Source organism: Girardinichthys multiradiatus, chromosome 20, assembly GCF_021462225.1.
Source record: "Girardinichthys multiradiatus isolate DD_20200921_A chromosome 20, DD_fGirMul_XY1, whole genome shotgun sequence".
NCBI lineage: Eukaryota > Metazoa > Chordata > Actinopteri > Cyprinodontiformes > Goodeidae > Girardinichthys > Girardinichthys multiradiatus.
In genome coordinates, this window is record NC_061812.1 from 30,187,936 (window position 1) to 30,214,347 (window position 26,412).

Genomic DNA, 26,412 nt, shown 5'->3' on the forward strand with positions numbered 1-26,412 from the left:
TAACCTTAACCAGGATTGGACTTGGGGAGGCCACTCCCAGTTAGGCGCATCAACCCCCTTTCACCACAGCAACCTTAGTATATCTTTAAACTTGTCCAAGAAATATGATTTGTGCATTTACCACAACAGATTTTACAGTTAAATTGCGAGACTTGACATTCTAATAATTAATTTCCCACTATGTAATGAATGAAAAGAAATTGGGATAGAGTGTTTCGGAGTTAGACAACAGTAAATAAACAGGTTTTTTTTTTTACTATTAGATACAAAACATGACCAATAAATAGGGTTTCTAATACAAATACATGTTAGGGCCTACACAATCAATTGTAAAGTGGCCAGCAGACAGGTTTAGCCACAAAGGTGCTTCAAGAATCAACTCATATCCAAGACACGAGCGACAACTCGAAACCCGGTGTTGGTCCACTGCATTTTCATCAACACCGAAGCCTGTGCAGTTGTCTCTGTGCTTGACTGGCCAAACTGGCTTGAACTAAATATCACAGAGGAAGATGAGAATCACCAATCATTCATGAAAAGTTCGGCACAGCCACAGGCTGATTGGCTCCGTGCCACACTGCGTGTGTGCAGTAATTCCTGCAAAATGAGCCCAGATCAAGTATTGAAAGCATATACTGTGCAGGACGTGGAAATACTTTTCAGTACGCCCATGCTTGTGTAATAAAAAATCCCGTTTTATTGGTCTTATGTAATATTCCAATTGTCTGAGAAGGGGAAGTTAAGGTTTTCAAGCTGTTAGCCATCTACAATAACAGAAATGCAGGCTTGAACTATATCAGAGAGTAATGCATCTGTATAATATGAGTTTCACTCTTTGAACTGAATTTCTAACATAAATGTAGTTTTTAATCACGGAATTTATTGACATGCACATGGATGTTAGGTGCAAGAATTTGAGTGTCCTTGGGGCCCCCTGCCGGTTTAGGGTCCCTAATCAGTTTACTAGATAGCTTTGGGCAGTATTGTTCATTTTCTTCACTCCACCCACTCATGTCACGGAGACAGTTGATGCGACACGTTTATCTCGTCATCAGATTGTAACTAGACTAACACTGAGAAGTGAGCAAAGCTTCCTGTTCTCAGGAATTTCTGTCCCCACATACGAAAACAAATCTCCCAGGTAAGTGTAACGTTTTGCCTGAGGTCATTGGTGCAGCGAGTCACGTGATCTGCCTCTTCCACTCACCTTTGCGCTCACTCCCCCTCCGAGCCGTCCGCCAGTCCGGGCGGTGTCGCGACGGCGGTAGTCAGTGTCAGGTGTCTGGCAGGTTTCTGAGAAGCTCAGACTGAACGGAAATTCCCACAGGTAGGAACAGTTTCACGTCAGGGGGGGATACATACACTAAAAAACCATCGCGACTGACATTCAAAGTTGAGAGGTATGTTGAGATGCTTTTAGTTCGTATTCGCTAATATTGAGGTAGACAAAGTTTAATAAATACACGTGTATGCGCTCGGCCGCCCTCTGAGAGGAGCTGCTGCTTTCTCTCAGTGTTTCTGTTTATTCCTTAAAGTTAAATGGGCTGTATTCTCCGTCTGCGTCTTCTAAATGTTACGGACAATTTTCCCTTCTTTTTTCCCACTCTTAGCGACCATGAAAGCTACACCTGTAATTAAGGTTCTTCAGATGACATGTTGGCCTTAGAGATGGGCCCCCTGTCTTTGAGTTATGCCTCTTTATTACATACTTCAGTAATGACTCTTTATCTCAGACTCGTGTTCTCCTGAACACCTGACTCGGGCTTTTGTATTAATTCATAATATATTAATTATACATTAAGCAAGTAGGACTCCTCCTTTCCAAATGGGCCGTGGTTGCTTGTTGGCAAAGCAGATACATTTAAGAGTGTAGATGTCAGACATGTAGAGAACAAGGGCCTTGAGAACATATATTCTGTTGTTTAATTATGAAATCCTGAGGAGTTTACTGGATTATATGAAATAGGTTGTAATTTTTTCAAGCCTTTACTTGTGTCTCTCATTCCGTGCTGAAACAGGGCCACCTCTGTGGATGCTTTGTTTAAAATTTCGCAACATGATGCCACTGATTCAGTCTGTACTCCTTTTGTGAGCTTGTGAGCTAAAAAAAAATATATATCTGATGAGATTTGTATGGCTTTTATTATCACACACAGGCAGTTAATTGCAACAATCTTGTAATGAAATACCAAAGTCCAAACATAATGATGCAGGAACATGGGCCACTTAAAAATCCCCAAAACTTGCAGGAGAACACGGGGAGCATGATTAGAACTGGCAAGAGGAGGAAAGCAATGTGAATGCAGCAGAGAACAGGAGGATCTGACAAAAGGAGTGACTGCTCTGCAATGCTGAGAGGGGATGATTACTGGAATGGGACACAGTGCCATGAGGTGTAACAAGAAGTAAACTAAATACAACACACCAGGAAGGCATATTACAGAACTAAACTAAGATCACAAGAATTAACAATAAATTGTACTAGATATATGAGAATAAATCAGAACTAATACAAGAACATTGAATGACACATAAAAGACTTAAGAGAGGAAAAACAGAGCCAGAGTCCAGGCAATTGTGACAATTTCACATTCCAATGGTAAGATAACCCTGAGTGAAATAACACCGTATTTCAGTATTTACACAAAACCTTAAATCAAATGCATAACATGATGTAACTGCTTTTATTTGAAGCATGAAATCTAATTATTCCTCCTGCTGCTTAATTAATATAACATATTGATCTCACAATTCTAACACCGCTAGCCAACTTCTGTTTTAGCTGATTATTATTATTTTTAAACAAATTAAAACGGCTCAAACTGACAATTTCCATATCATGGTATACAGCAATACTGGGTAAAATCTATTGTCAGAAGACCGTTGTTAAGTTAGCTGTTTTCTCAGTCAAGCGATGTCCGTGTTACTATGCTGCGATGCAGGAGGCTGTGTTAAGCCGCCCGATCAGCTGAAAAAATGTACCATCTTCAATGCCCTTGCAGAAACAACAACCCATTGAAAAATCTCGAACTTAACTTCTCTATTGGCAGACTTAGAGCGGACTGACGAGCCGCAGCTGATAAGGTGGGGTGATACGGCCGGCATCTCCAACCATTGTTACTTTGACGTCATATGAATGGGTGGATGACTGATTGTAGTGTAAAGTGTTTTGGAGTCCTCGGACTTCCTAAAGGGCTACTTGTTTACTTTTCTACAAACTCATGGTAATATGGCATCAGTCTATTTTAGCTAATGGCACTAATAATAACTACACAGAGCCTCACTTCCAAAAATGAAAATATTCCTGTAAGCAAAATATACATAATAAAATAATTATAAAAGAGTACTATAGAATCCCATCTAAATTTAGTTGCAGTTTTCAAGTGCTCATTGCACAGAATCTTATATCTTGTAAGTGTTCTTCTATTTATAGTGTAAAACAGACAGATATTAGCTTGTCAATTAGTAAGGCTATCTGCTCAGGTAGCTAGTCTGCAGTTTTAATACAGAAAAAAAAAAAACGGTTCTTTCAAAGTGCACAAGATAAGCCTTACAGAGTTTGGTTGAAACAATCTCAGTATGTAAAACCTGTAAGATTTGGTTTCATGTGAATCACAGCTTTCAACTAATCCAACCCTCTTAAGTTTTAATTTTAGTTTCCAGTTCATGACTACTCGTATTTTTGCTGCTGGAAGTAATTACAAAAAGTCTAATTTATCTTTCTTGTAATTGGGGAGAACGTGTTGGAGCCTTCTTTCAGCCAGCTGACTGGTAGTGTTCAGCAACATGTGGGGGCGGACCATTTTGTCACTCTTTACAGCTGGAAAAAGCCTCATTAAAATGACTTTAAACTAACAGAATGGTATGAAGGAGAACTTTTTGGTTTTAAAGCTAACTTTGTAAACCCTAGATGTACATTTTTAGCCACCAAATCCCAGCATGCAATATTGCATAAGGTGTTTCTGCAGAAACTTTTCATACAGCAATAAATTTAAACATTAAGGCTGTTCTTTGCATTCCTTAAAAGCATGGCCCTACCTTCTTCTTAACAGCTTTTATGAATGTGTAGGTGACAGTGGATCTGCATTGACAATTCACTCCAGTAATATCTGGAAGGACAGGTCTGATGCATATTTCTGCTGTGTGGAGTCATTAATCTGTACCTGGTCTCATTCATTGCTATAAAATCCTTTGGCTATTTAAGATTTAAGTAAAGTAGCACAGGTGACATCTCCAGGGTGTGTCCCTTCCTTTGCATGTAGGAAATGACTCCGGGCTTCAAGCAAAAGCTGAAGCAGAAAGACCAACAGTTGAATGACAAGAAAGTACCCAGACCAGTGTGCCGGCTTAGCAAAAGTATCAAATAACATACAGGGTGACGAAATGAGCCACCCTGCCTTTGGATGGAAAGCTTGTGTCAGTAATAAGTAGCCTCAAGGAATGTAAACATAATATTTTAATGCAAGTTTGTGAATATGTGCTGCATTGCACTCTGCCTTTGGTTTTGTGTTATTATTTGTCAAACGTAATACAGAAATTAAATATTACCTGTGCAGTAGAATGAACTAAACACAAAGAAATAGATTTTAGAATTCATACCATATTGTCTTTGTCCAAACCGATAACATTTGGGCTAACATAAGAGGAGAACTGTTGCTCGTTTGATTTTGTTTGGAGGGTTGAAGTTCAGTCCAAAGTCCTGAAACCAGTCACCAGTGCAGCCTTGCATTGGAGTGGTGATGTAATTCTCTAGGTGTGCCAGGGTGAATATGTCTTCAGCTGAAGTGATCATTAGAGATCTGTAGTCAGCAGGGATTTATAGGGCCCTGCTAAAGGTTTATGCCTCTGTAACTTGTTCACATTTGGCCTGTTAAAACCACAAATGTCAGCCCCACTTTAGTCTGATGTTCCTAATTAAGGTTTGCAAGTGTTTTGGAATATGCCTTGACCAGCTTTGCACACCTAGAGTGATTTTTTTTTGTTTTTGTTTTGTCCATTCTTCTTTTCAAAATAGCTCAAGCTCAGTCAGATTGAATAGCAAGATTCTAAGGTAGATTTTGGTCTTGACTTTGACTAGGCTGTTCTGAGACATGAAAATGCTTTGATCTAGGGCTGCAACCAATGATTATTTTACTAATTGATTAACTGTGGACTTTTTTTGATTAATCGATTACTAATCGAATAGCAAAGGGTGTTTAATAGGAGATTTTTTACAGAATTTGAGCTACGTGAAGCTATGCTGCTTGAGGAGTTCTGGATAGAGCATATTTACAGACAGAACGGTTTTCATCTTAAATGCAAAATGTACATATTTTTGTACAATTTTGGCCTAATTACTGCTCTGAGTGGGTTGTTCTTTCAGCAAATGGCAAGTTTTAGACTTTGTGTACTCCAGTTAACGACATTTCAACTACTAAATTATTTGACGATTATTTCAATAATCGATCAATCATGAATAATTCAATTAATTGTTTTAGACCTACTTTGATCTAAACCATTCCATTACAGTTCTAGCTGTAGGTTTAGAGTTGTTGTTTTCCTGGCTGATACATTTCTGCCCCAGTCTCAAGTTTTTGCAGCCCTTACAGGCGTTCAACCTGGATTGTCCTGTTTTTAGCTCCAACCATTCTATCTGACCAGCTTTCATCATTAGTAAGTAAGTAAACTTTAGGTATAGAGTACCTTTCACAGGTCAAAAACCACAAGTGCTTTTACAATAAAAGCCAGCATAAAAAACATAAAAGTAAAAAACAAACAGCATAAATGTAACAAACATAACCCATAAAACCTGATCTGAACTCTGAATAAATGAGTCTTCAGCTGCTTCTTAAATGAATCAACGGATTCAAGACAGCTGAAAGTTGGAGGCAAGGCCTTCCACAATTTGGGCGCCACAGCTCTAAAGGTTTTATCTCCTCTGGTCTTAAAATGTGTTTGTGGAACCATTAACAGCCTTTGGACTGGAAGATCTCAGACTGCGAGAGGAGGTGTAGGGCTCCAGAAAGTTAGAGATGTAGACCAGGGCTTGACCACACAGGGCTCTAAAAGTAAAGAATAAAAATGTAAAATAAATTGGCCATTGTAAAGAGATTTAAACTGGAGTAATGTGCTGTGTCTTTCGTGTGTTGGTTCAAAGCCTTGCAGCAGTATTCTGTACCGACTGGAGATGGTCAAGATCTTTTTTTATTCAGGCACATAAAAGGGCTGTTACGATAATCAAGATGATTAATTATTAAATAAAAGCACGACTAAGCATAATAAAAAAGCATCCCCACAGCATGATATCACCACCACGTTTCACAGTGGAGATATTGTGCATTTACATTGAAATTAAATTAAACTAAACAGTGGTGGACTATATTTCATAATTAGATGACTTCTGAAGGCAGTTGGTTGCACTGGATTTTAGTTTGGGGTATTAGAGCAAATGGCGGTTAAATATACATGCATGACACACTTTTGAGATTTATGTTTGTTAAAGGTTTTGAAAACCAAGTTTCGTTTAGCTTCTTGATAGCTGTGCACCACTTTGTGTTGGTTTATCACATTAAATTCCAATTAAACACATTGAAGGTTGTTTGTAACAAACAAAATGTGAAATAGATCAAGGGGTGTCAATACATTTGCAAGCTACACTAAATTTAAGGTTTGTAAATATCATGTTTGCACTCATAGGAATCATAGTCTTCTAGCCTGTCTGTCCCTGGAGAAATTGCTCTGAGGTTCATCACTGGACACATAAACCAAATCTTAAAGCAATGGCTTAGTCAAAGTATAATTAAATGAAGGTGTAGTTTTGGGTTTACGCTCATCCTGTGAAACTATGCCACCACTAAGCCAGCATCGTGTTGTGTTGCTGTCCCTACTCTCTGCTGCTCTCTGTTTGTGTTTTCCTTTCTGCATTCACGCAACACGAGCTACAGGACAAGTTTCAACACGTTGAGTCGTCTGATTGCATGCATAACTGAATGAGCACAAATATGTGCATTCAGTTGCGAGCCATTTTGTTAGGGATGTTTATGGTATAAACTTGCAAATGAATAATCGCGAAACAGAAAGCAGATCCACCACAAACACAAAGCCGGACTCTGACATTGAGGTGCCTCACAGTCTGATGCTAGAACAGGTTTAAAACTTGTTTATCCAATTTAATTAAGGATTTAATCTTTATAACAGAGACTCTCTTTGTGATGAAAGACGGACTAACTGCTAACAGATACAGGAAAACAAGGGAGCTCCCTGTTGCTATATTAATTATTTTTTTGTGTGTTTATTGCCTACATGCTAGGCTGGGCCTGTGAAGTGTTAATTCACTCAAATAAGATTTATTATTAAGGATTATTTCACATTTAATTTCAGTTTTTTGCATTTATATTTCAAAATATTGTGCTTTGAAATTTTATTCTGTGATGAATTTATTTTCTACAGGCATCTGTTTGTGCAAAACAAATGTCCCCAAGGAAAGTATATTTGTAGATTCAGTGTCTTCCAAAAATATTAATTCCCCAAATTCTTCACATTTTCTCACTTACCATAACCATAAACTTTAATCTATTGTATTGGCAACAAAAGTAGTGCATCAATGTGAAGTGGAGGGAAAATAATGAATTTTTAAAAACGTTTTACAACACAAAATCTGAAAAAGTGGTGTGCATCTGAATTCAGACCTTAGTATAAAACCCCTGAATAAAGTCCAGTGCAACACATTTTCTTCAGAATTCCCTTAATTGGAAAAATTGAGTCCAGCAGTGCGTATTTCATCTTATAACAGTATAAACACAGCAGTTCTGTGAAGTTGTAATGTGACAAAATGGGAAAAAATTGAAAAGGTGTATAAATACTTTTTCAAGCACCGTGTGTTTTATCCCTTTGTTGTATTACTTTGTATTTGTTTCTCACCATGTCAGAGGCCATCACAATCAATCTGAGGGCATCACAATTAGGGCGGGCTGCAACTAACGATTATTATGCTAATCGATTCATCTGCTGACAATTTGTTTTGATTATTCGGTTAATAGTTTGATAGCAAAAGGTTAATAGTTGATTAATAGTAGATTTTTTACAGAATTTGAACCATGTGAAGCTAAAGCTATGTCACTAGAGGATTTCTGGATGGAGCATATTTACAGACAAAGGTTTCTCTTCTTAATTGCAAAATGGACATATTTCTTGTACAGTATTGGCCTAATTACTGCTCTGAGTGAGTTGCTTTTTCAGCAAATGGCATGTTATAGAGTCTGAATACTCCAGTTAGCGATTATTCGATTACTACATTAGTTGAATATTATTTCAATAATCGATTAATCACGATTATTCTGATTAATTGTTTTAGCCAACACAATACATTGTATCATAATCATATTGTATCACAGATTGTCTGCTTCTGCCTCATAATGTATTGAATAACAATTCTATCACATCGTATCATTGCTTACCAATTTGTTTTTGCAACAGGCATAACATTAGATATAGCAGATGTTGATAATTATACCATATTAGTTTTTGTTGATTACTGTTGTTTTATTTCATTTTTCTCTTTTTCCCAAAGCCAGTTCCTTGTGGTATTTTAAACATCAGCAGTTTAATGCCAGTGGCCAACTGCTAACTGAAGAGATTATATTTCACAGCAACAATTTCCAGTCAGCAGCACAGCTTCATTTCCACTGGAAGAAATATACTTTCAGAGATATATTATTAAATAAATGTGATCGAATACACACTGAATGTGCTTGTGTTTTTTTTAATTTTTCCCATCTTTAGGTTGACAGACATGGAGAACGGCCCATTTAATCGGCGGTCCTGGATGGCGCAGTCATTGCGTATCACAGCCAAGGAGCTGTCGCTGGTCAGTGGGCGAGGGAAAAGCACTGCCATTGCAGAACGATTCTCCAAGTGGGTAACAAGTTTTTAGCAACGTTAGATAGTAGTTTCCACTTTTAACAACTTCCTTTAATACAGTTAGAGGTTAAAGGAAACTTGAGAACCTGTTGAACACGATTGAATAGTAAATGATATCCTGTTGCTTATAAAAGACCTTGAAAGTTTGTTTATTTTTCAGTACATCTGAAATTATGATCAGACTTGTCTAATGAGTGTGAATCTCTTGAACTGTCATAATCAATTGTTTCCGGTCAGTTTTTCAGAATTCGTTTAAAATGAGTGCAGTCATAATAATCACACTAATAGGGCTGTCAAGGTCATGTTAGTTATTGACCCTAAAGTCCTTTTGGTTCCTTGGTCATAGTGACCTTAACAGCCCTATTAATACATGTTAAATTTAACTTAATTGTATATTATTTCCAAAAAGTTTGAGCTACACCCTGTTTCTATTTATTGTGGTTTTGATCCTCCGCTGGTCCAGTTGAATCTTATGAAATATAACACGTTACGACCCACATAAACACATTTCCTTAAGGTAGAATACACCTTGGAATATGGAATATTACTTGTCAAAGTGGGTAGGAAACGTCCTCCTGCCAGTCGGGTACGTAAAGACCACAGCCACATGGGTGTAAACTGGTGACGGAGCAAATTGACCAGCACCCGCCCCCACCAGGGGAAACTTGTAAAGTAAGGGAGCCAATGGCATAGCTGTAAAGATAAAGGGACATCCCCTTCAAAAACACCATTGTTGTCTGTAGTTTCCTGAAGACTGTGTTGGCAGGCAGGAAGGTTGTTTGAACGCGTTTGCTCGACGATAGCATATTTATTGTTTAGGTCAGAAGTGTTTGGCTTGGAGAAACTATAACATATGATTCCAGTTTGAGATTGTTATCATGGTGGTGGGGGTGCTGGTCTCATATAAACCAGTTTTACTGCACCTGGACTGGCTCCAACAAGGAACTAACAATTATTCCAGCTAACTTGAAGGGATAATGTCAGGAGACATGACTATACATTTTATTCATCCATAATTAATGCAGTAAATTTGACAACGGAGTTTACACCACAAAATGAGATGTAACGTGTGATCTTATCTTTAATAAATAACTTACAGAGTGTATTTTTTCATATGTCCTTTATGTAGCTCTCTAGATCTCCACTCTACTTGTAAGAGTTGGAAAAATCTGATAATTTAAGTATTTTAGTTGAATCGATGATGAAAGTTTTTAAACTTTCAAGCACCAGTGTCTATTAACAGAATAAAACGTTTCCAGAATTTTATTGTCTAATACTAAAATAAACAAAAAAACAAAACAAAACTGTTTCCTTTGTATTTTGTAATTTTAAAAACCTCCCTAGGTTTTTAAACCAAGAACCATGAAATGTCTGAATGCTCTGTATTGTTTTGAGTCAGGAGAGGTCAGTGTTGTTTCCTTGCCCTGCAGGTACCAGAAAGCTGCTGAGGAGTCCACTGCAGAGAAGAAAAAAGGAGTGAGTATTTCTCTTTAAACAGATTGAAAAAAATGGATCCTTGTATCCATTGAGTGAGGAAACATTTACAATAATTTCCAAAATAATTTGTATCCACATTTTGCTACTCTGTTGCTTTAGTGTGTTTTTAATAGGATTGTATGTGATAGACTAACACTAAGTCATGCGTAATTGTGAAGTGGGAGGAAAATTATGGTTTTCAGCAATTTGTACAACAACAACAAAAAAAAAAACCTGAAAAGGTTTGCATCCATTTCTATTTCCAAACTTTGTAGAATCACCTTTCGCTGCGATTACAGCTGCAAATACTTTGGGTTATCTTTTTTGTACATTTGTCTTTGCAAAATGGCTGAAGCACAGTCAGATTGTATAGAGAGCATCTATGAAAATAATTGTTTAAGTTTTGCCGCTAATTCTCAAGTTGAGGTTTAGACTTTCACTGGGCCATTCCTACATATGAACACTTTGATTCATGTCCTTCTAAACCATTGTAGCTTTCCTGCTGGAAAATGAACCTATGCAGCCAGTCTCAAGTCTTCTGAAGTCTCCAACAGGTTTTCTTCCAGGAATGTCCTGTATTTGGCTCCATCTAACTTCATGTCAGCTCTGTAGAGATTCACAGCTCCTGCTGAAAAGAAGCAATCCCACAGCATGATGCTACCACCACCATGCTTCACTGTGGGGATTATGTGTTTAAGGTGATGTTACTGTGTCCACTAATGTTCTCTAACAAACCTCTGAGGCTTTAAAGAACAGCTATAATTGCAGACATTTGGAGTCAATTAATTAATCAATTAACTGACTTCTGAGGCAATTGGCTGTACTGGACTTTTTTTTAATGGTTAGCAGCGTAAAGGGAGCTGAGTATAAATGCAAGTCATATATTTCAGAATTGTGTTTGCAAAAAAAAGTTGAAAACCATGCATTATTTTCCTTCCACTTTACACTAATGTGTTACTTGTTACTAAGGCGGGAGAGCCACTTTTAGATGGATGCAGAGCTGTTTGACTGAATGCCAATGAGGGAGTTCAGGTGTGCTGAACAAGGGAGGCTTTTAGAAGTTGCAGGATAGTAGCTCTTAAAGACTGGACTTGGCACCTCTGCAACATAAAATACATAAAGTTGGGGGTTTCAGAAAACGTTCTAGAGGTGTGAATAGTCTTGCAGGGTGCTGTAATGAGCCGTTCCTTCATTTTACACAATACAGAAAGAGATGAAGGTCTTTCATTTAAAGATGATGTGTAAATAGGCAATTTATTCCCTGTCCTCAAAGCCAACAGGAGGATTATATAAATTGTGTGTATGCTGCTTGTCTCCCCTGATTTCCTTCTTTCTAATCGTGGTGGTAAACTAATTAAAGCTTGGCGAGATGAGGAATATACACACAAACACACTGACTCACTGTCAACACACGGCACTGTCTTGTCCTGTCCTGGCTGACCTCTCATTGGCTACTTGTTGCGACAGGCAAGCTATCAAACCCGTAATCCCATCCTGTGTAATCCCCCCTTGTAAAACGTAGCAAAGTACCAATCGCAGGTTTAGCTGCTTTGTCAGTGTGAAAGAGCGATAAACAAACCTGGACTGAGATCAAATGAGAAACAGATCAGAGAACATCATGAGGAGATACAAGGTACTGTTGCTACGGTTGTGTGTATCTATAGGGACTGTTTCCCAGCCTGTGTGTCAGACAGCATCTCAGCATCTTCTTTCTTTCTTCAATGCTCTGGGTGGTAATGGCACTGGCTACAGTCTGGCTTCCCACTTCTACTGAGACCTAATTGAAGGTGGCTGCTCAGACGTTAAGTGTAATGATAGGAGCTGAATTCTCACTGCAAGCTGTAATCTAAACCAATATTTACACCAATTCACCCTTTAGTCTGATTCAAGTTAATTATTGTTTTTCATAGTTTTAACTTACAAGAGGTGAGTGTTTGCCTTCCTGGTAGATTTACTTATAAATTACTTATGAAAAACACTTGTAGTGTGGTGTGCCTGAGCTTAGTTTGAATGAGCACAGTGAAAGACCATCTGTTTGTGTGTGTGTGTGAGTGTGTGAGTGAGTGTGTGTGTGTTCTTGTACTTGTTGCTGAGTGAGAACCATTTTTTGTATTTTTATCGCAAAGTGAGGACATTTTGACAAAGTGAGGACATTTTCCTGGTCCTCACTTTTTCAAATTCCGTTCTTGGGACAGGGGTTAGGTTTAGGACTAGGGTATGAATTGAGTTATTGTTAGGGTTAGGGTTAGGTATTAACTGGTTAGTGTTAGGGTCAGGGTTAGGCACTAAAAATCAAGGAAAATGAATAGAAGTCAATGGAAGTAACCGAAAAGTCCTCATAAAGATAGTAAAACACAGAGGTGTGTGTGTGTGTGTGTGTGTGTGTGTGTGTGTTTGTGTGTGTGTGTGTGTGTGTGTGTGTGTGTGTCTCTATGGGAAGATTGTTGGGGGATGGGGGGACGTTTTCAACATGTCCAGGAAATAACAAGTCCATCCATTATTACAGAAAACAGAGGCAGATTGGTATCAAAAATAATATTTTTGGATTTTATCCTGTTGTGACTTTCAGTAATTCATTAACTCATTCAACTTAATTCATTGTATGAATAATTCAGTCCTTTTTTTATTTGGACTGTGCTGACTTGTTTATAAATTTAAGAAAGGAAAACGTGAAGGGTGGAGGGACAAAGTTCAATCTTCAGACCTGCTTTAAAGTGGGGCTACAGCCTGAAATTACCCAGTTTAACTACATGATGTACAATTAAGCCCCAAATTATTCATACCCCTAAAGATTTAGAAATGAAATTATTTGTATTTACCCAAGTAGTTTGTTTCTGACAGGAGATAAGTCAGGCATCTCTCAAAACATAATAAAATAATATAAAATAAGTATATTTTTAATGGCATGATGAAAATCATTTATAATCTTAAAAAACAAAGAAAAATCATTATTGGCATTACAGGAATCAAACTTTTCTCATAATTGCTGCCCAGTTTTTTGCATGTTTCTAATGATATTTTGATGGTTTATCTTTCGTGAGCTTCGAACATCTCATGTTGAATACTGCTCCATCAAAATGGACAGAGCAAGGTGATGCCAATGAAAGCATTAATCAGAGAAGCAACCAGGAGGCCCATAGTAACTCTGGAGGAGATGCAGAGATCCACAGGACAGGTGGGAGGATCTTTTGATAAAACAGCTGTTAGTCGTGCCCTTCACAAGTGAGCCCCGTATGGAAGATTGACAAAAAGAAAGCCATTATTGGCTAAAGCATTTTGCAGTTTTCAGATTTTTATTTTTGAAAAATAGCCATATAACAAATATGTGGTACTTTGTGTTGGTCCGCCACATAAAGTCCCGGTAAAATATACTGAAGTCTGTGGGTATAATTTGACAACATATGATAAATTAATGGTGTATACAGTAAATACTTTTGCATGGGACTGTAAATCTGTTTTTTCCTCCCTCATTTTAAGCCTAAAAATTCATTTTATAAGTTTTTCACAAGTTGAAGCTGGTTTGTATATCCATTATTATTTGGAGCAGTAACCACTGTATTTTCAGTTTCCAAAGAAGTCTTTTTTTCTTTTAACCAAGAAAAGTAATTTTTGTATCTATACCCCCACTTATTTTGCCTCCATGGATATTGCCTCATGTCTGTCTAACTCTGTGATTATGTATTTAGTTGGTTTTATAAAAAGAGAAAAACTTGCCATGCATTCATGTGAATCCTTGGACCGGCTTTCGGGGATGGCTTAAGACTGAGGTTTCCAATTCCAGTACTCGAGGGCTGGTGTCTTGCATGTTTTATGTGTTCCTGTCTCAGCACAGCTGATTTAAAAGCAGTAGGTTGTTAACAGGCCTCTGCTGAACCTGATAAAAACCTGTAAAAATATTTAAACCTTGTGATCTGGTGTGCTGAAATAGAAATATCTTAATAAGATAGGCTTGATGTATTTAGCCAAGTGACACTGATACTCGAGACCTGAAGACGGACACCATGGCTAAGGTATAATTCTGCCTCTATGCAAGAAATTACCAAAAATACTGCATCCATGATCATTTTTATATTTCTGTAGCGATAAAAGTCTGCAGTCTGTAAAGAATTGAGATTGACTTTCAAAGGTATACCCATACCCTTTGAACATTCTGTTACGAGCACAAACTTTGAAATAATTTATTGAGATTTTATGTAATAAATTATAATCTCGTACTCGTACTCATTGTCTTCCGCTTTATCCGGGACCGGGTCGCAGGGGCAGCAGACTCAGCAGAGACGCCCAGACGTCCCTTTCCCCAGACACCTCCTCCAGCTCTTCCAGGGGGACCCCAAGGCGTTCCCAGGCCAGCCGAGAGACATAGTCCCTCCAGCGTGTCCTGGGCCGTCCCCTGGGCCTCCTCCCGGTGGGACGTGCCTGGAACACCTCCCGAGAAAGGCGTCTAGGAGGCATCCGGTATAGATGCCCGAGCCACCTCAACTGGCTCCTCTCGATGTGGAGGAGCAGCGGCTCTACTCCGAGCCCCTCCCGGATGGCCAAGCTCCTCACCCTATCTCTAAGGGAGTGCCCGGCCACCCTACAGAGGAAGCTCATTTCAGCCGCTTGTATCCGGGATCTCGTTCTTTCGGTCATGACCCAAAGTTCATGGCCATAGGTGAGGGTAGGAACGTAGACCGACCGGTAAATCGAGAGCTTCGCTTTTCGGCTCAGCTCTCTCTTCACCACAACGGACCGGCACAGTGCCCCCATTACTGTGGCAGCCGCACCGATCCATCTGTTGATCTCCCGCTCCATTCTTCCCTCACTCATGAACAAAACCCCGAGATACTTAAACTCCTTCACTTGAGGCAGGAACTCCCCTCCAACCTGAAGAGGACAAGCCACCCTTTTCCGGTCGAGAACCCTGGCCTCTGATTTGGAGGAGCTGATCTTCATCCCAGCCGCTTCACACTCGGCTGCGAACTGCCACAGCGCATGCTGTAGGTCTTGGTTAGAGGGGGCCAGCAGGATCACGTCATCTGCAAATAGAAGAGACGAAATCCACTGGTCCTCAAACCAGACCCCCTCCGGCCCTTGGCTGCGTCTAGAAATCCTGTCCATAAAAGTTATGAACAGGACCGGTGACAAAGGGCAGCCCTGCCGGAGTCCAACATGCACCGGGAACAAGTCCGACTTACTGCCGGCAATGCGGACCAAACTCCTGCTCCGAATGTACAGGGACCAGATGGCCCCTAATAAAGGGCCCTCAATTCCATACTCCTGGAGCACCCCCCACAGGGCATCACGATGGACACAGTCGAATGCTTTCTCCAGGTCCACAAAACACATGTGGACCGGTTGGGCAAACTCCCATGAACCCTCGAGTACCCTGTAGAGGGTATGGAGCTGGTCCAGTGTTCCACGGCCGGGACGAAAACCACACTGCTCCTCCTGAAGCCGAGGTTCGACTATCGGCCGGACTCTCCTCTCCAATACCCTGGCATAGGCCTTACCAGGGAGGCTGAGGAGTTTGATCCCCCTGTAGTTGGAATATACCCTCCGGTCACCCTTCTTATGAAGGGGGACCACCACCCCAGTCTGTCCCCGACTGCCACGCAATCTTGAAGAGGCGTGTTAACCATGACAGCCCCACAACATCCAGAGATTTGAGGTACTCAGGGCGGATCTCATCCACCCACGAAGCCGTGCCACCGCGGAGCTTTTTAACCACCTCGGTAAATAATAATATGTAACATAATTATGACGTGGAAGGGAAAGTACAGGAAAACAGGTGGATAAAGGTGTTCTGGTAAGATTACCCTTCCGGCGTACATGCAAGATGATATATTGGGCAGGAAATGAATACTGCATATCACCCTGAACATATCCTCCCCACTGTGAAACATGGTGGTAGCAGTATCATGCTGTGGGAATGCTTTTCTATACCACTAGTGAATGGGAAGATGGATGTTATAGGACGACAACCCTAAATATGCAGCCAGAACATCGATGGAAGGCAAACATTTTAGAACAAAATTTTCATTTCCAAATTTAAAACTTCTGAGACTGGAAATTTTTAGTTATAATACAACATCCTCGTCTTTTATTAACCACATTGTTTGACTTTGTATCCCCCTCATTTTTGCTTAATAGTAAACAAGACCAAAAGGATCCAGCAACTTTTCCTCAGAAGGAGAAATTGGTGCAACCATTCATTAAACTTTGCTAAATACATCAAGCCTTTTCAAAGAAAGAGTCCTTATCCCATTTTTCTAAATACAATTCCTAGACTAAGAAAAGGGAAAACAATCGGCCTAAAATTTTTGAAAATGTTTTGTCTTTCTTAGAATAAGGCAAATGTGCAAGATACAAGGCTAAAAATTCCTTTTCTACAAAAATCAGACTTACCCTAACCCAAATTTTATCAAGATATTGCATGTTTATTGTTGAACAGATAAAAATAAAAATAAAATCACAAAATGTTGTTACTTTAAATATGACGATTTTGATCCTTATGGCAAAATATTTGGACAGCACTGGTTTATATCAAAGGAGTGTTGGAATGGCCCAGTCAAAGTCCAGGTCAAAATTAAACTAAGAATCTGTTGCAGAACTTCAACACCGATGTTCACAGCGGCTCTCCATCCAGTCAGCCTGAGCTGAAGCCACTTTTTAGAGAAGAATGACCTAAAGTTCAAATCTCTAGTTATGCACAGATGGTCAAGACATACCACAAAAGACTTGAAGCTCTATTTATGGGCCTCAGAGTAAAGGTGGCTCAGAGTCACACCACACTTTTAAGATTTATTTATTGGCTTTATAAAACATTTTGAAAAACAGGTATGCTTATCCTGACCCCTCACAGTTATGCACTGATTTGTGTTGATCTATCATAGCATGTGTGACCTGATAAAGAAACCCATCATTTCCCAAGTTATTGTAGGTTTTTAGCTATCAACAAGCAAAACCAGGGAACAAAGAGTTAACTTTTCCCTGAGCGTATCATTTCCTGCTCTGGTTTCCTGGGTATTCTGACTCTCTGTCTCTCACTTTCCTGCTGTTAGAGAGGGGCTGGACCGGCTCTCACTGGTAGATTTTGTCTAGCCGCCTGTATCATGCGCAGCTCGACCTTCTGCTGTGTCTCACACACTGAGCTGAGGAAGAAAACCAACCAAACGACCTGGACTTTCCTTGCTGTCCAGCTGTAGTGACACTGATCCTGGCTGCTTCATCTAATTTGCAAAGGTTTTCTTTTCTTTTCTACTTGTTTAAAGAAAAATTGGGAACAATCTCGTGGTGGTCTGGTTATCTATTCAGGCTGGCCTCGCTTCACAAAGACAGCAGTTGTCCCACTGCTTTTTGTTCTTTGTTGCGGTTTCGTCGTGTTCTTTATCGTTTTGTTTCTTTTTTTAATATTTTTTTATTGAGTTCATGCTTGCAGTCTTTAATTACCTCGAATTAATTGTAAAACATAAATAGTTTATTTTTTGTGGAAATTTGACGAGGGTTTGGCCAGGAAGTTTCATTCTAAAGTCCGTTTTGTTTTGTATGATTCATAGATCTACACATTGTCCTGTCCACATCCTCTTTGCTTATGTCTCATTTCTTTTCTATAATTAAGGAAGTGTGGGGTGCTCCTGCTGGCTTTTCTTCTGTGCTGTCACTAAAAGCAGTAATTTGAGTGGTAAACAGAATGATTGTCTGTGGGTTTCTGGGGAAAAGTGAAAAGAAATGCAGCTGAACAGTGTGTCACAGTAAATAAATCAGTATTTCTGACTTCGGGAGCCACATTTCTGAGCTGGAGCAGCTTTGAACAGCTGTTCACTTCATCTATTAACTGAGCCAAGTTAAGAATCAGGCATTTTCTTCATTCCATTGCGTTAAGCTGAGGTTCTACAGCTGTCTTTCTTGATCAGTTTGCCTCACTCCACTGGAACTAAATATTTCCTGGGCTCTGTCAATGAATGTTTTTTAATTAAGTTAATTTATTTTTCTCCTCTTTTTCTTGTTTTTCTTACAGAACATCGAGAGTGCTCCATCCTCTCTGCGCTCTGGCAACCTGAGTGTTCTCAAGGAGCGCTGGGAGCAAGCAGGAAACCTAAATCAAGATAAAAAGCCCCTGGTACCTCCTCCAAGCGGGTCCAGCATTCTCCGTAGACATTCAGCCCTGACCAGGCCTGCTACCATCCGTGGGGATCCCCAGCCCATGAAGAATCAAGACCTACATACTGATCAGGGGGATCAGCGTGCAGCCAGAAAAGTCCAGCAGCCACTCGCAACCCCAGTTGTTGAAGAGCAGACAAAGATGGACAGGTATGAGGTTACAGACAGAAGAAAACCTGAGGCGAATGAGAAAGAGGTTCCCACCAGCCCATTCGCCACTAATGAAAAACCCAGAGCGCCGCTGACCAACCTGAAGATGAAGTTTGAGAAGCGAGAAGATGGCAATGGAAAGGTAAGTCTTTACCAATTAATTTGTTTCTGCCAGTACATCTTTTTGCACTATTTGAAGGGATGATAGAAAAGTAATAAAAGTCTGAACTTGGCAGGACAATAAAACAGGTTTTTAGTTTAAAATTAAGGGCTGGAATCTTATTTGCAGGTCTTTTCAAGCATGTGCTGTCGGCCCAGTTTGTCAGGCGATAGCCGCCTTGATGGAGCTGTTGGTCTAACTAGTATTTTCTTTATGCTCTTCTTCATCAAAGGGTACCATATTTATTTCGTGGCCATACAAGTTCAACCTGTATATTTAACTGACGCTGAACTTACAGTGCCTTGCAAAAGTATCAAATACCCCTGCATCTTTTAATTTTATACAAGGATCTCAAGGGATGGACCAACAATAGGTGTGTACTGGATCACCACACCTTTCATTTGTTTTTTGTTTTTTTATGTTTTTGTAAAAAGACAATGGGCAAAGCCTGTATCTCACAATTAAATTATGCACTACTTTCTGCTGGTCTATCATATAAAATCCCAATAAAATAGGTTAAAGTTTTTTGTTGTGACAAAGAAAAGGTCTAGGGGTGAAAATTGTTTTGGAAGGTGCTGTACTATTTCATAATGTTTACAGAGGTATTGCTATTATGAATCCCACACATTCTTAGCCTAACTAGGTTCAAGATCCTTAATATTCCTTCTTGCTTCTAACTTGTAAAATGGCCCCTTTTTCCTTCGTGATTTAGTTCCTTCACCAGTTTATACCTTTGCTAGTTCTATTATTTAACTCCAGCTCTTTCTCTTGTAGCCCAGTACAACAAGTAGTCCACTCTTCAGTTTCTGTAACAGAGGAATGCAGTCATTCCTGTCCAAGGCCTGTCTCAGTCTTCATGGAATCACCTCTGTAAAGCTACTGTCTGTTTCAGACCTGGAATCCAGTTCTTGCTTCTTTTTTTTTTGCTTTGTATTGTTTTTTCAACCGCAGTTAAATCATGTTAGAGTGTACATATTTCCAGGCTATTCCTCTCATTTTATTATACTTCATCATCTGCACTCAAGTCAGTTTTGCCGCTGTTGTAGTTCTCTACAGTTATTCATTTTAGCATCATCACACTATCAACAGGAAATGTACAAAAAAGTGTGGGCTGTTTAAAAAGGCTCAGACTTTTGTATGTGTGCAAAGAGAAATTACCATTAGTGTTGGTGATGCAGTGCAAACAGGCACATGCACATCCATGTTGTGTTTAGTGAAGGACACAAGAATAGTTTCAGTTGTTTTGACTGCAGATCAAATGCTGGCTGGTGGAAGTCTTATCAGATCCCAGCTGTCCTTGCTGTTATGAGATAAGCATCAGAAATCCTCTACTTGTACCTCTTTTGTTTTGCTTCTCTTTTCTGATATAACACGTCTGTCATCACCTTCTAATAGAGGAAGTTGTTTCCAGTACCTGGTAAAAGCATTCATACTTCTTGAATGTTTTCATGTCTTGTCACATTACAACAGAAAACGTGAATGTATTCAAAGTGTGGTGTGCATTTGTACTCTGACACCCTTAAATAAACTTGCGTGCATCCAGAGCTCAGGCAGGAGAATCTGAGGACAGGACAACTATTACTTGTGAACCTGACAAATTTAGCCTTTATGGAAGAATGGCAAAAGAAAGTTGAAATACAAATTTGCCATAAGCCATGTTGAGCAAAATTAACCTTTTTGGCATAAATGAAAAAAATGATGGATGGGGTTCACCTTCCAGCAGGAAAACAACCATAAAAATACAGTCGGAGCTATAATGGAAGGGTTTAGATCAAAGCATGTTGAAATGTTGAAATGCCCTAGTCAAAATCCAGACCTACATCAAATAGAGAATCTGTGGTAAGACTTGTAAAAATAATATCCAGAGATGCACTCCATCTGATTTGATTAAGCTTGAACCATTTTGCAAAGAGCACAAATTCAGTCTCTAAATGCGTAAAGCTGTTGAAGACATACCCAAAAATGTCTTCAAAATGTCTTCAAAAGTATAGAAAAATGTCTTCGACTTGCAGCTTCAATTACGGCCAATGTCGGTTCTAACAAGTACTGAATTAAGGAGGTCAATACCATCGCACATTCCACCTTTCAGCTTTTCATTTGTTAAATACATTGAAGTTGCGGTTGCAATGTGATTAAATGTAGATGAGTTCAAGACATATTGTTTGTAAGACATGCTTCACTTACATTTCACCATTGCTCAGTCAGTGGTGTAATTTTTTAAAAACAGTGCTCCACAGATCTTAATATGACTGAACTTTAGTTTCTCTCTCATTGAACAAAACAGAGCAGAACTCAATGATGTTTGTTTTTTGCTATTTAACACATTCTCATTTGATGTTTTGCTGTTTCCACTTTATGTTCTACATATGTTAAATATACAGAAATTCAGGTTCTGGACCTAGATTTTAACCTTTAATTTTCACACTATACTTGATGACCTATGACATGGTTTGCTAAGTTTAGAATGGTAAAGGTTTGGGTGGTGTCTCTCACTATCAACTATTGCGAAATTTGGCCCACTTCTACGATAGTTTTGAGTAGTGAGGGCACTCCTGAGTAATACTAGAAGTCATGTCCTCACCAAATTGTGGAAGGAAAACCAGGGCATGGTAATACATGCATTCATAGCTCAACTCTCATCATCTGAGTCTGTTTTTACTGTTTTAGGTTGGCAGGTCAGCAATACGCAGCACTTCTGAGGAATCAGAACATCCTATCAGTAAGCAACGACGGCTGATTTATTTCTATCAACATTTGTTGTTTTTTAATTTATATAAAGTCCACAAGTATGAAAATCCACACCTCTGCCTTAGGTCCACGTGGGTTGACCCGATCTTCGTCTTTGAAGGAGAAGATGGCCAAGTATCAGTTTGCTGTTGCTAAACAGGACACCAGCCGCTCTGTGAGTTCAGTACAAGAAACATTTCAAGTCAGTTGAAACAGACAACAAAAATATTGCTGCTTTTTTTTTCTTATAAAAATCTACAGTGCCTTGGGATAACATCTCTGTGAATCGGTGCTAAATTAATACATTTACCAGTTCTGTTTACCTGTTGATAATGTCATCACATATTGCAGCATGAATCTTTGCCTACCTAAGTTGTATTTTCATGTGCCTGAATTCCCAATAAAGCTTCTCTTATTTACCAGTCTTCTTCCTTTAATTGAAACAAAGAGAAGTGAGTCTGAAATTCTGACTAAAAAACGTCTCATAAGGACCACATTTTAATTTGCTGCCATTTTCTGTGCACTAGTTGGTTGGTGTTCCTCTCTGTTAAAATCCTAAATCTGTTTAAGCACACGAGCAGACAAAGTCGTCACTCATGTAAAGCAAATATAAAACTTGTTAGTTACTAAACTCTGTGATAGATTGTCAGAGAGCATAGTTAGAAGTGACTGGCTGCATTAGGATGCAGCTTCGTTGCTCTGCTTATCTGTGCCTGTAAATCTGCAGCTGGGCTTTCTCCCTCGCTGCAGCAGGCTTATGCGTAGTGACAAGAGATCCAAGGTAGTGAAACAACTTGGCACAATCAGTTTCGAGGGTTAGAGCATGAGCCGCTCCTTTATAGTGATGAGCTTTAAGTGAGTGAAGAGGCATCCATTATGAATACCAGGTTTTCACAGAGAGATAAATGTGTGTGTGCATGAAGTATGCAAACACACACACGCAGCAGTCACCAGGCTCTCGCCTTTGAGGGTAAATGTTTGAAATTTGATGTTTGTCATGTAAAAAAATTGCATTGTTCAGTAAACGTTCTCTGAAAGGCAACAGCCCCAATGTTCAGAACACTGGATATTTGGTATCGTTTTGAAAAAAGCTTTAGGCAGTATTTCGTATGCCTTCTTAAGATTATTAACTTGTTGTTGATTCGTAATAAAAAGCAAAAATAAGGAATCCTCTTAAGGCACCGATTAAAATGGCCTTTTCAAAGAATCATCATAAATCTTATAGTTTAATCTGACTCTCATGTCTTTTTCAACCGATTTCATAAAATGTTTTTTTTTTTTTTTAAACTTAGTCATTTTCATAAAAGGTACAGAATCGTTTCCATTTAAGTTACTGTATTTTTTGCATCGTTTTCTCTCACTTTCTAAATTTGGATATTATAATTTATTCACTAAAAGGTGGTTTCTCTCTGTTTTTCCAAGGCTCAGCCCCAAGAGACGCCTGCCCCCAAAACATCTGCATCTGTGAAAATCAAACACACGCCAGCAGCTGAGTGCAATGGTAACTTTTTTCCAGAAAACAGAAGAAAATGTTTAATTCACTGGATTCTAACGTAAAATGTACAGTTTTGACACTGCAAAGCAACATCTTAAAGGCTTTTTCCTGCTTTTCCCACTGGCTGAGCAACATCGGAGCTGATTCTGTGTTTTATCTGTTTCAGGAGAAGGCACAGAACAACCCAAAGCAACCAGGGTAGGGCAATATGACATCAGACAGACAGTTTCTAAAATAAATTAAGTGTTGTTCTTTATGAATAAATTTGACTGTTTTTATTTTTGCAGCTGTTTCAACTATCAGTCAAAGAAACATGCACTGCCTGTCAGAAAACGGTGTACCCACTGGAGAAACTGGTGGTTTATGAGCACATTTACCACAAAAACTGCTTCGCTTGTATTCACTGCAACACAAAGCTGGGGTAAGCTTCTGCTGCATATTTTTCTTTTCCACTTAGACATAATGTCACATTTATGCTTGTATGATAATACAAGTGTATCTCAATTAATGAGAATATTATTGAAAAGCTTACTCCACTCACCATCATTCTTCCCAAACTCTTATATAGCCTTTACTACACAATCCTTTAAATGCAGCAGTTATCCTTGCTGCCTGTGTTACTACCTTGTTCTACCACACTTTTTCCTTCCACTCAACTTTCCATTTCTAGGCTTACATGTCAACTGTCAATTCAAGTCTTCCCCATGATTGTGTAGGACATAACATGAACATAAAAGTTTTGTATGGTTTTAAAAAAAAAAAATCCTTATTGTTCCTATGTAATGATCTAATTTTCTGAAAAACTAGATTTTATGTTTTGATTCACAGTTTATTTTAAAGATAAGCCATTATCTTTAAAATAAACTGAAATAAATTTCCCCATTGAACTGTTCTTTCTTTCTTTCTTTCTTTCTTTCTTTCTTTCAGTTGTGTCCTATCTGAATTCCCCCCTTCCTGCTCTCTGGTGCCATATTTTTAAAACCAAACAACTACCACAAATTCCTTATGAATTATTATTTAAAAAAAAGAACTTCAAGTATTGAAAACTCTGGAAAAGTCTTACAGGAAATTCTGGAATCTTTACACGAAGAACATGTAGGATTCGTCTTAAAAATTGTATGCTTATGTCAAATGACATGTTTGCTTCTCTGTCTCTAGTCTGGGGAACTATGCTTCTCTGCATGGTAAGATCTACTGCAAGCCACATTTCAATCAGCTGTTCAAGGCCAAAGGAAACTATGATGAAGGTTTTGGCCATCGCCCTCATAAAGAGCAGTGGGAACCACGAGAAGATGGAGATGAAAGCGAGGAAGCACTGAAGCCAAAAGAGCATCCAGCGGTGATGAAACAAGCAGCCGAGAATGAGTCTGAGATGCAGGCAGATCTGAGTGGGGAAACATCCCCCCAGGTGAAGGTCACAGACCTTGCTGCCCTACTGGAGTCCCGCACAAAGAAACATGTTGGCTCTGGAGAGAATCTCCAGTCTGCAGATAGACCAGCCGAGATGCGCAAGCTAAAGGTCGCCTGGCCTCCTCCGGCTGGCGAGGAGCACTCTGGAACAACACCGCTGAGTCCAGATGCAGAGGAGGTCCCTTCAAGCAGATCCTGGAAAGCTAAGTGGCCCCCAGAGGATGATGTGCACTCATCTTTCCAGAGCACGGAGCGTGCTGAGCTGAAGAACCTGAGGAGGAGCACCTCTCTGAAGGAACGCAGCCGTCCTTTTACACTCGTGGCCAAACCGAATCCCACAACCGCTGCGGGTCCCAGGGAGCCCCGTCGTCCACCCAAGGCTCTGCTGGAATGGAGGGCATCGTTCGAGGATAAACAGTCAGCTAAAGGAAAATCCAAAGTAAACGACAAGCAGGATGAAAAGGAAGAGCAGAAGATGAATCAAACACCAAACGTAGGTGTGACCTCAAAGGAGGAAGCTGGGAAAGAGAACCGTTCCTCCCAGGATGTGGGCTTCTGGGAAGACAACAAAGAGGAGAGTGATGCTGAGGATCTCAGCGCTGAGGATATAATCAAGCGGAACCGCTACTACGATGAAGACGATGAGGACTCAATAGTATAAGAGCAGCTTACAGTTTCACATGCAGCAAACAAAACAAACTTTTTAACTCATAGATTGATCAATAATTGAGCTTTTCCAGATTTTACACCTACAGAAACTAAAACTATACTAACTGTCTGAATTAAAGTGCAAATATATTATTGCTTCTTTTTTATGTTTCAATTATGATTGTAAAAATATTACAAACAGTTGCTCTTTTGATTGCTTGCCCTCTGAGAAATGAAGAATTGCACTAAAATCCGTTATTATTTCTATACGTGTCTGATTTTAGTCAAGCTCCCGGACTTGGAACAAATCTGCTCAGGGATGAAATACCTTCATATTAGGTCCTCTCTTCTGCAGGAGTAGCATTAATACTGCTTCATTTCAGTTATCTGCTTTGGACTGTTATTCCCCCCCCCAATGTTTCTGAATAATCTTTTAATTTCAAGTTTAAATGTTTTAGCTGTCAGGATGCCAGCTGCTTTAAATGTGATTATATTCATTCCTTTACAGAATCTCTAGCAAATATTCACATATTGCTTTCATACATTTTTTTTCATTGTTTTCCATATTAGAAAATCTGCAAATGTTGTAAATTCATCTCTTGAAATGGAAACCAAATAAGTTGCCAACGTTTCAGTGTAAAATGGTAATTTCTAACATCTCCAATGGCCTTTCAAGTTTTAAGGAACCTTTACAAATGTAATCCATTTTGTATGTGAAACATTTTTAATGTATTTTTATGTTTTGGAATATTGGTTTGCACAACAATTTGTCTTCTCGTGATTGGAGATAATACTCTGGCTGAAACAGAATAAAATATACTACTGAGGGCATCCAGTGTTTTTGTTGTGCTTTATCTTCTATGTTAATAAACAGTTTATTCAGGTTTTAAAAGGAATGCTGCACACTGTGACCACTGAGTGCTAATCTGTGCAGTTTTGATGAGAGAAACGCTACACATCACCCTGAAAACACCACCCCTACAGTGAAACATGGTGGCAGCATCATGCTGTGGAATGCTTTTTTAGTACGGACAGGAAACCGGATTATATTTAATAAAAAGCTGGAGCTAAGAAAAAGGTAAACCTGTTAGAGGCTGCAAAAGACGGAGGTTCACCTTACAGAAGGACGATGATCCTAAACATGTAGTCACAACTACAGTGGAATAGTTCAGATTAAAGCATATGTGTGTTAGAATGGCCCATTCAAAGTCCAGACCTAAACCTGACTGAGAATCTATAGTAAGATTTAAGAATTATTCAGACACATCCCAATCTGGCCTGATTGAACATATTTTACCAAGTTATG

The 26,412-nt window shown here is 39.2% G+C and overlaps 1 protein-coding gene across 3 annotated transcripts; it reads left to right on the forward strand.

Annotated features, from left to right (window-relative positions):
* The first annotated feature begins 1,237 nt into the window (after nucleotides 1-1,237).
* LOC124857511 (LIM domain and actin-binding protein 1-like) lies at nucleotides 1,238-25,937 on the forward strand. 3 transcript variants are annotated; one of them, XM_047348791.1, is made up of 10 exons: nucleotides 1,238-1,327; nucleotides 8,761-8,892; nucleotides 10,329-10,374; nucleotides 18,374-18,808; nucleotides 21,494-21,545; nucleotides 21,640-21,728; nucleotides 22,976-23,054; nucleotides 23,215-23,246; nucleotides 23,336-23,469; nucleotides 24,207-25,937. In XM_047348791.1, exons 2-10 carry the CDS (start codon nucleotides 8,771-8,773, stop codon nucleotides 25,117-25,119), a joined length of 1,902 nt encoding a protein of 633 aa, XP_047204747.1. In that variant the 5' UTR covers nucleotides 1,238-1,327; nucleotides 8,761-8,770; the 3' UTR covers nucleotides 25,120-25,937. The 3 variants fall into 3 exon arrangements, with proteins under 3 accessions (XP_047204747.1, XP_047204749.1, XP_047204750.1); XM_047348793.1 differs by having other exon boundaries at nucleotides 1,268-1,400; XM_047348794.1 differs by lacking the exons at nucleotides 1,238-1,327; nucleotides 8,761-8,892; nucleotides 10,329-10,374 and adding an exon at nucleotides 17,416-17,598.
* The last annotated feature ends 475 nt before the right edge of the window (nucleotides 25,938-26,412 follow it).

Excerpts from the sequence above, each read along its gene's own strand:
- LOC124857511 (XM_047348791.1), top strand. The coding sequence starts at position 8,771 with ATGGAGAACGGCCCATTTAATCGGCGGTCCTGGATGGCGCAGTCATTG. Across the intron at positions 10,375-18,373 it reads CTGCAGAGAAGAAAAAAGGA|AACATCGAGAGTGCTCCATC; the intron begins GTGAGTATTTCT and ends TTTTTCTTACAG. Across the intron at positions 21,729-22,975 it reads AACAGGACACCAGCCGCTCT|GCTCAGCCCCAAGAGACGCC; the intron begins GTGAGTTCAGTA and ends TGTTTTTCCAAG.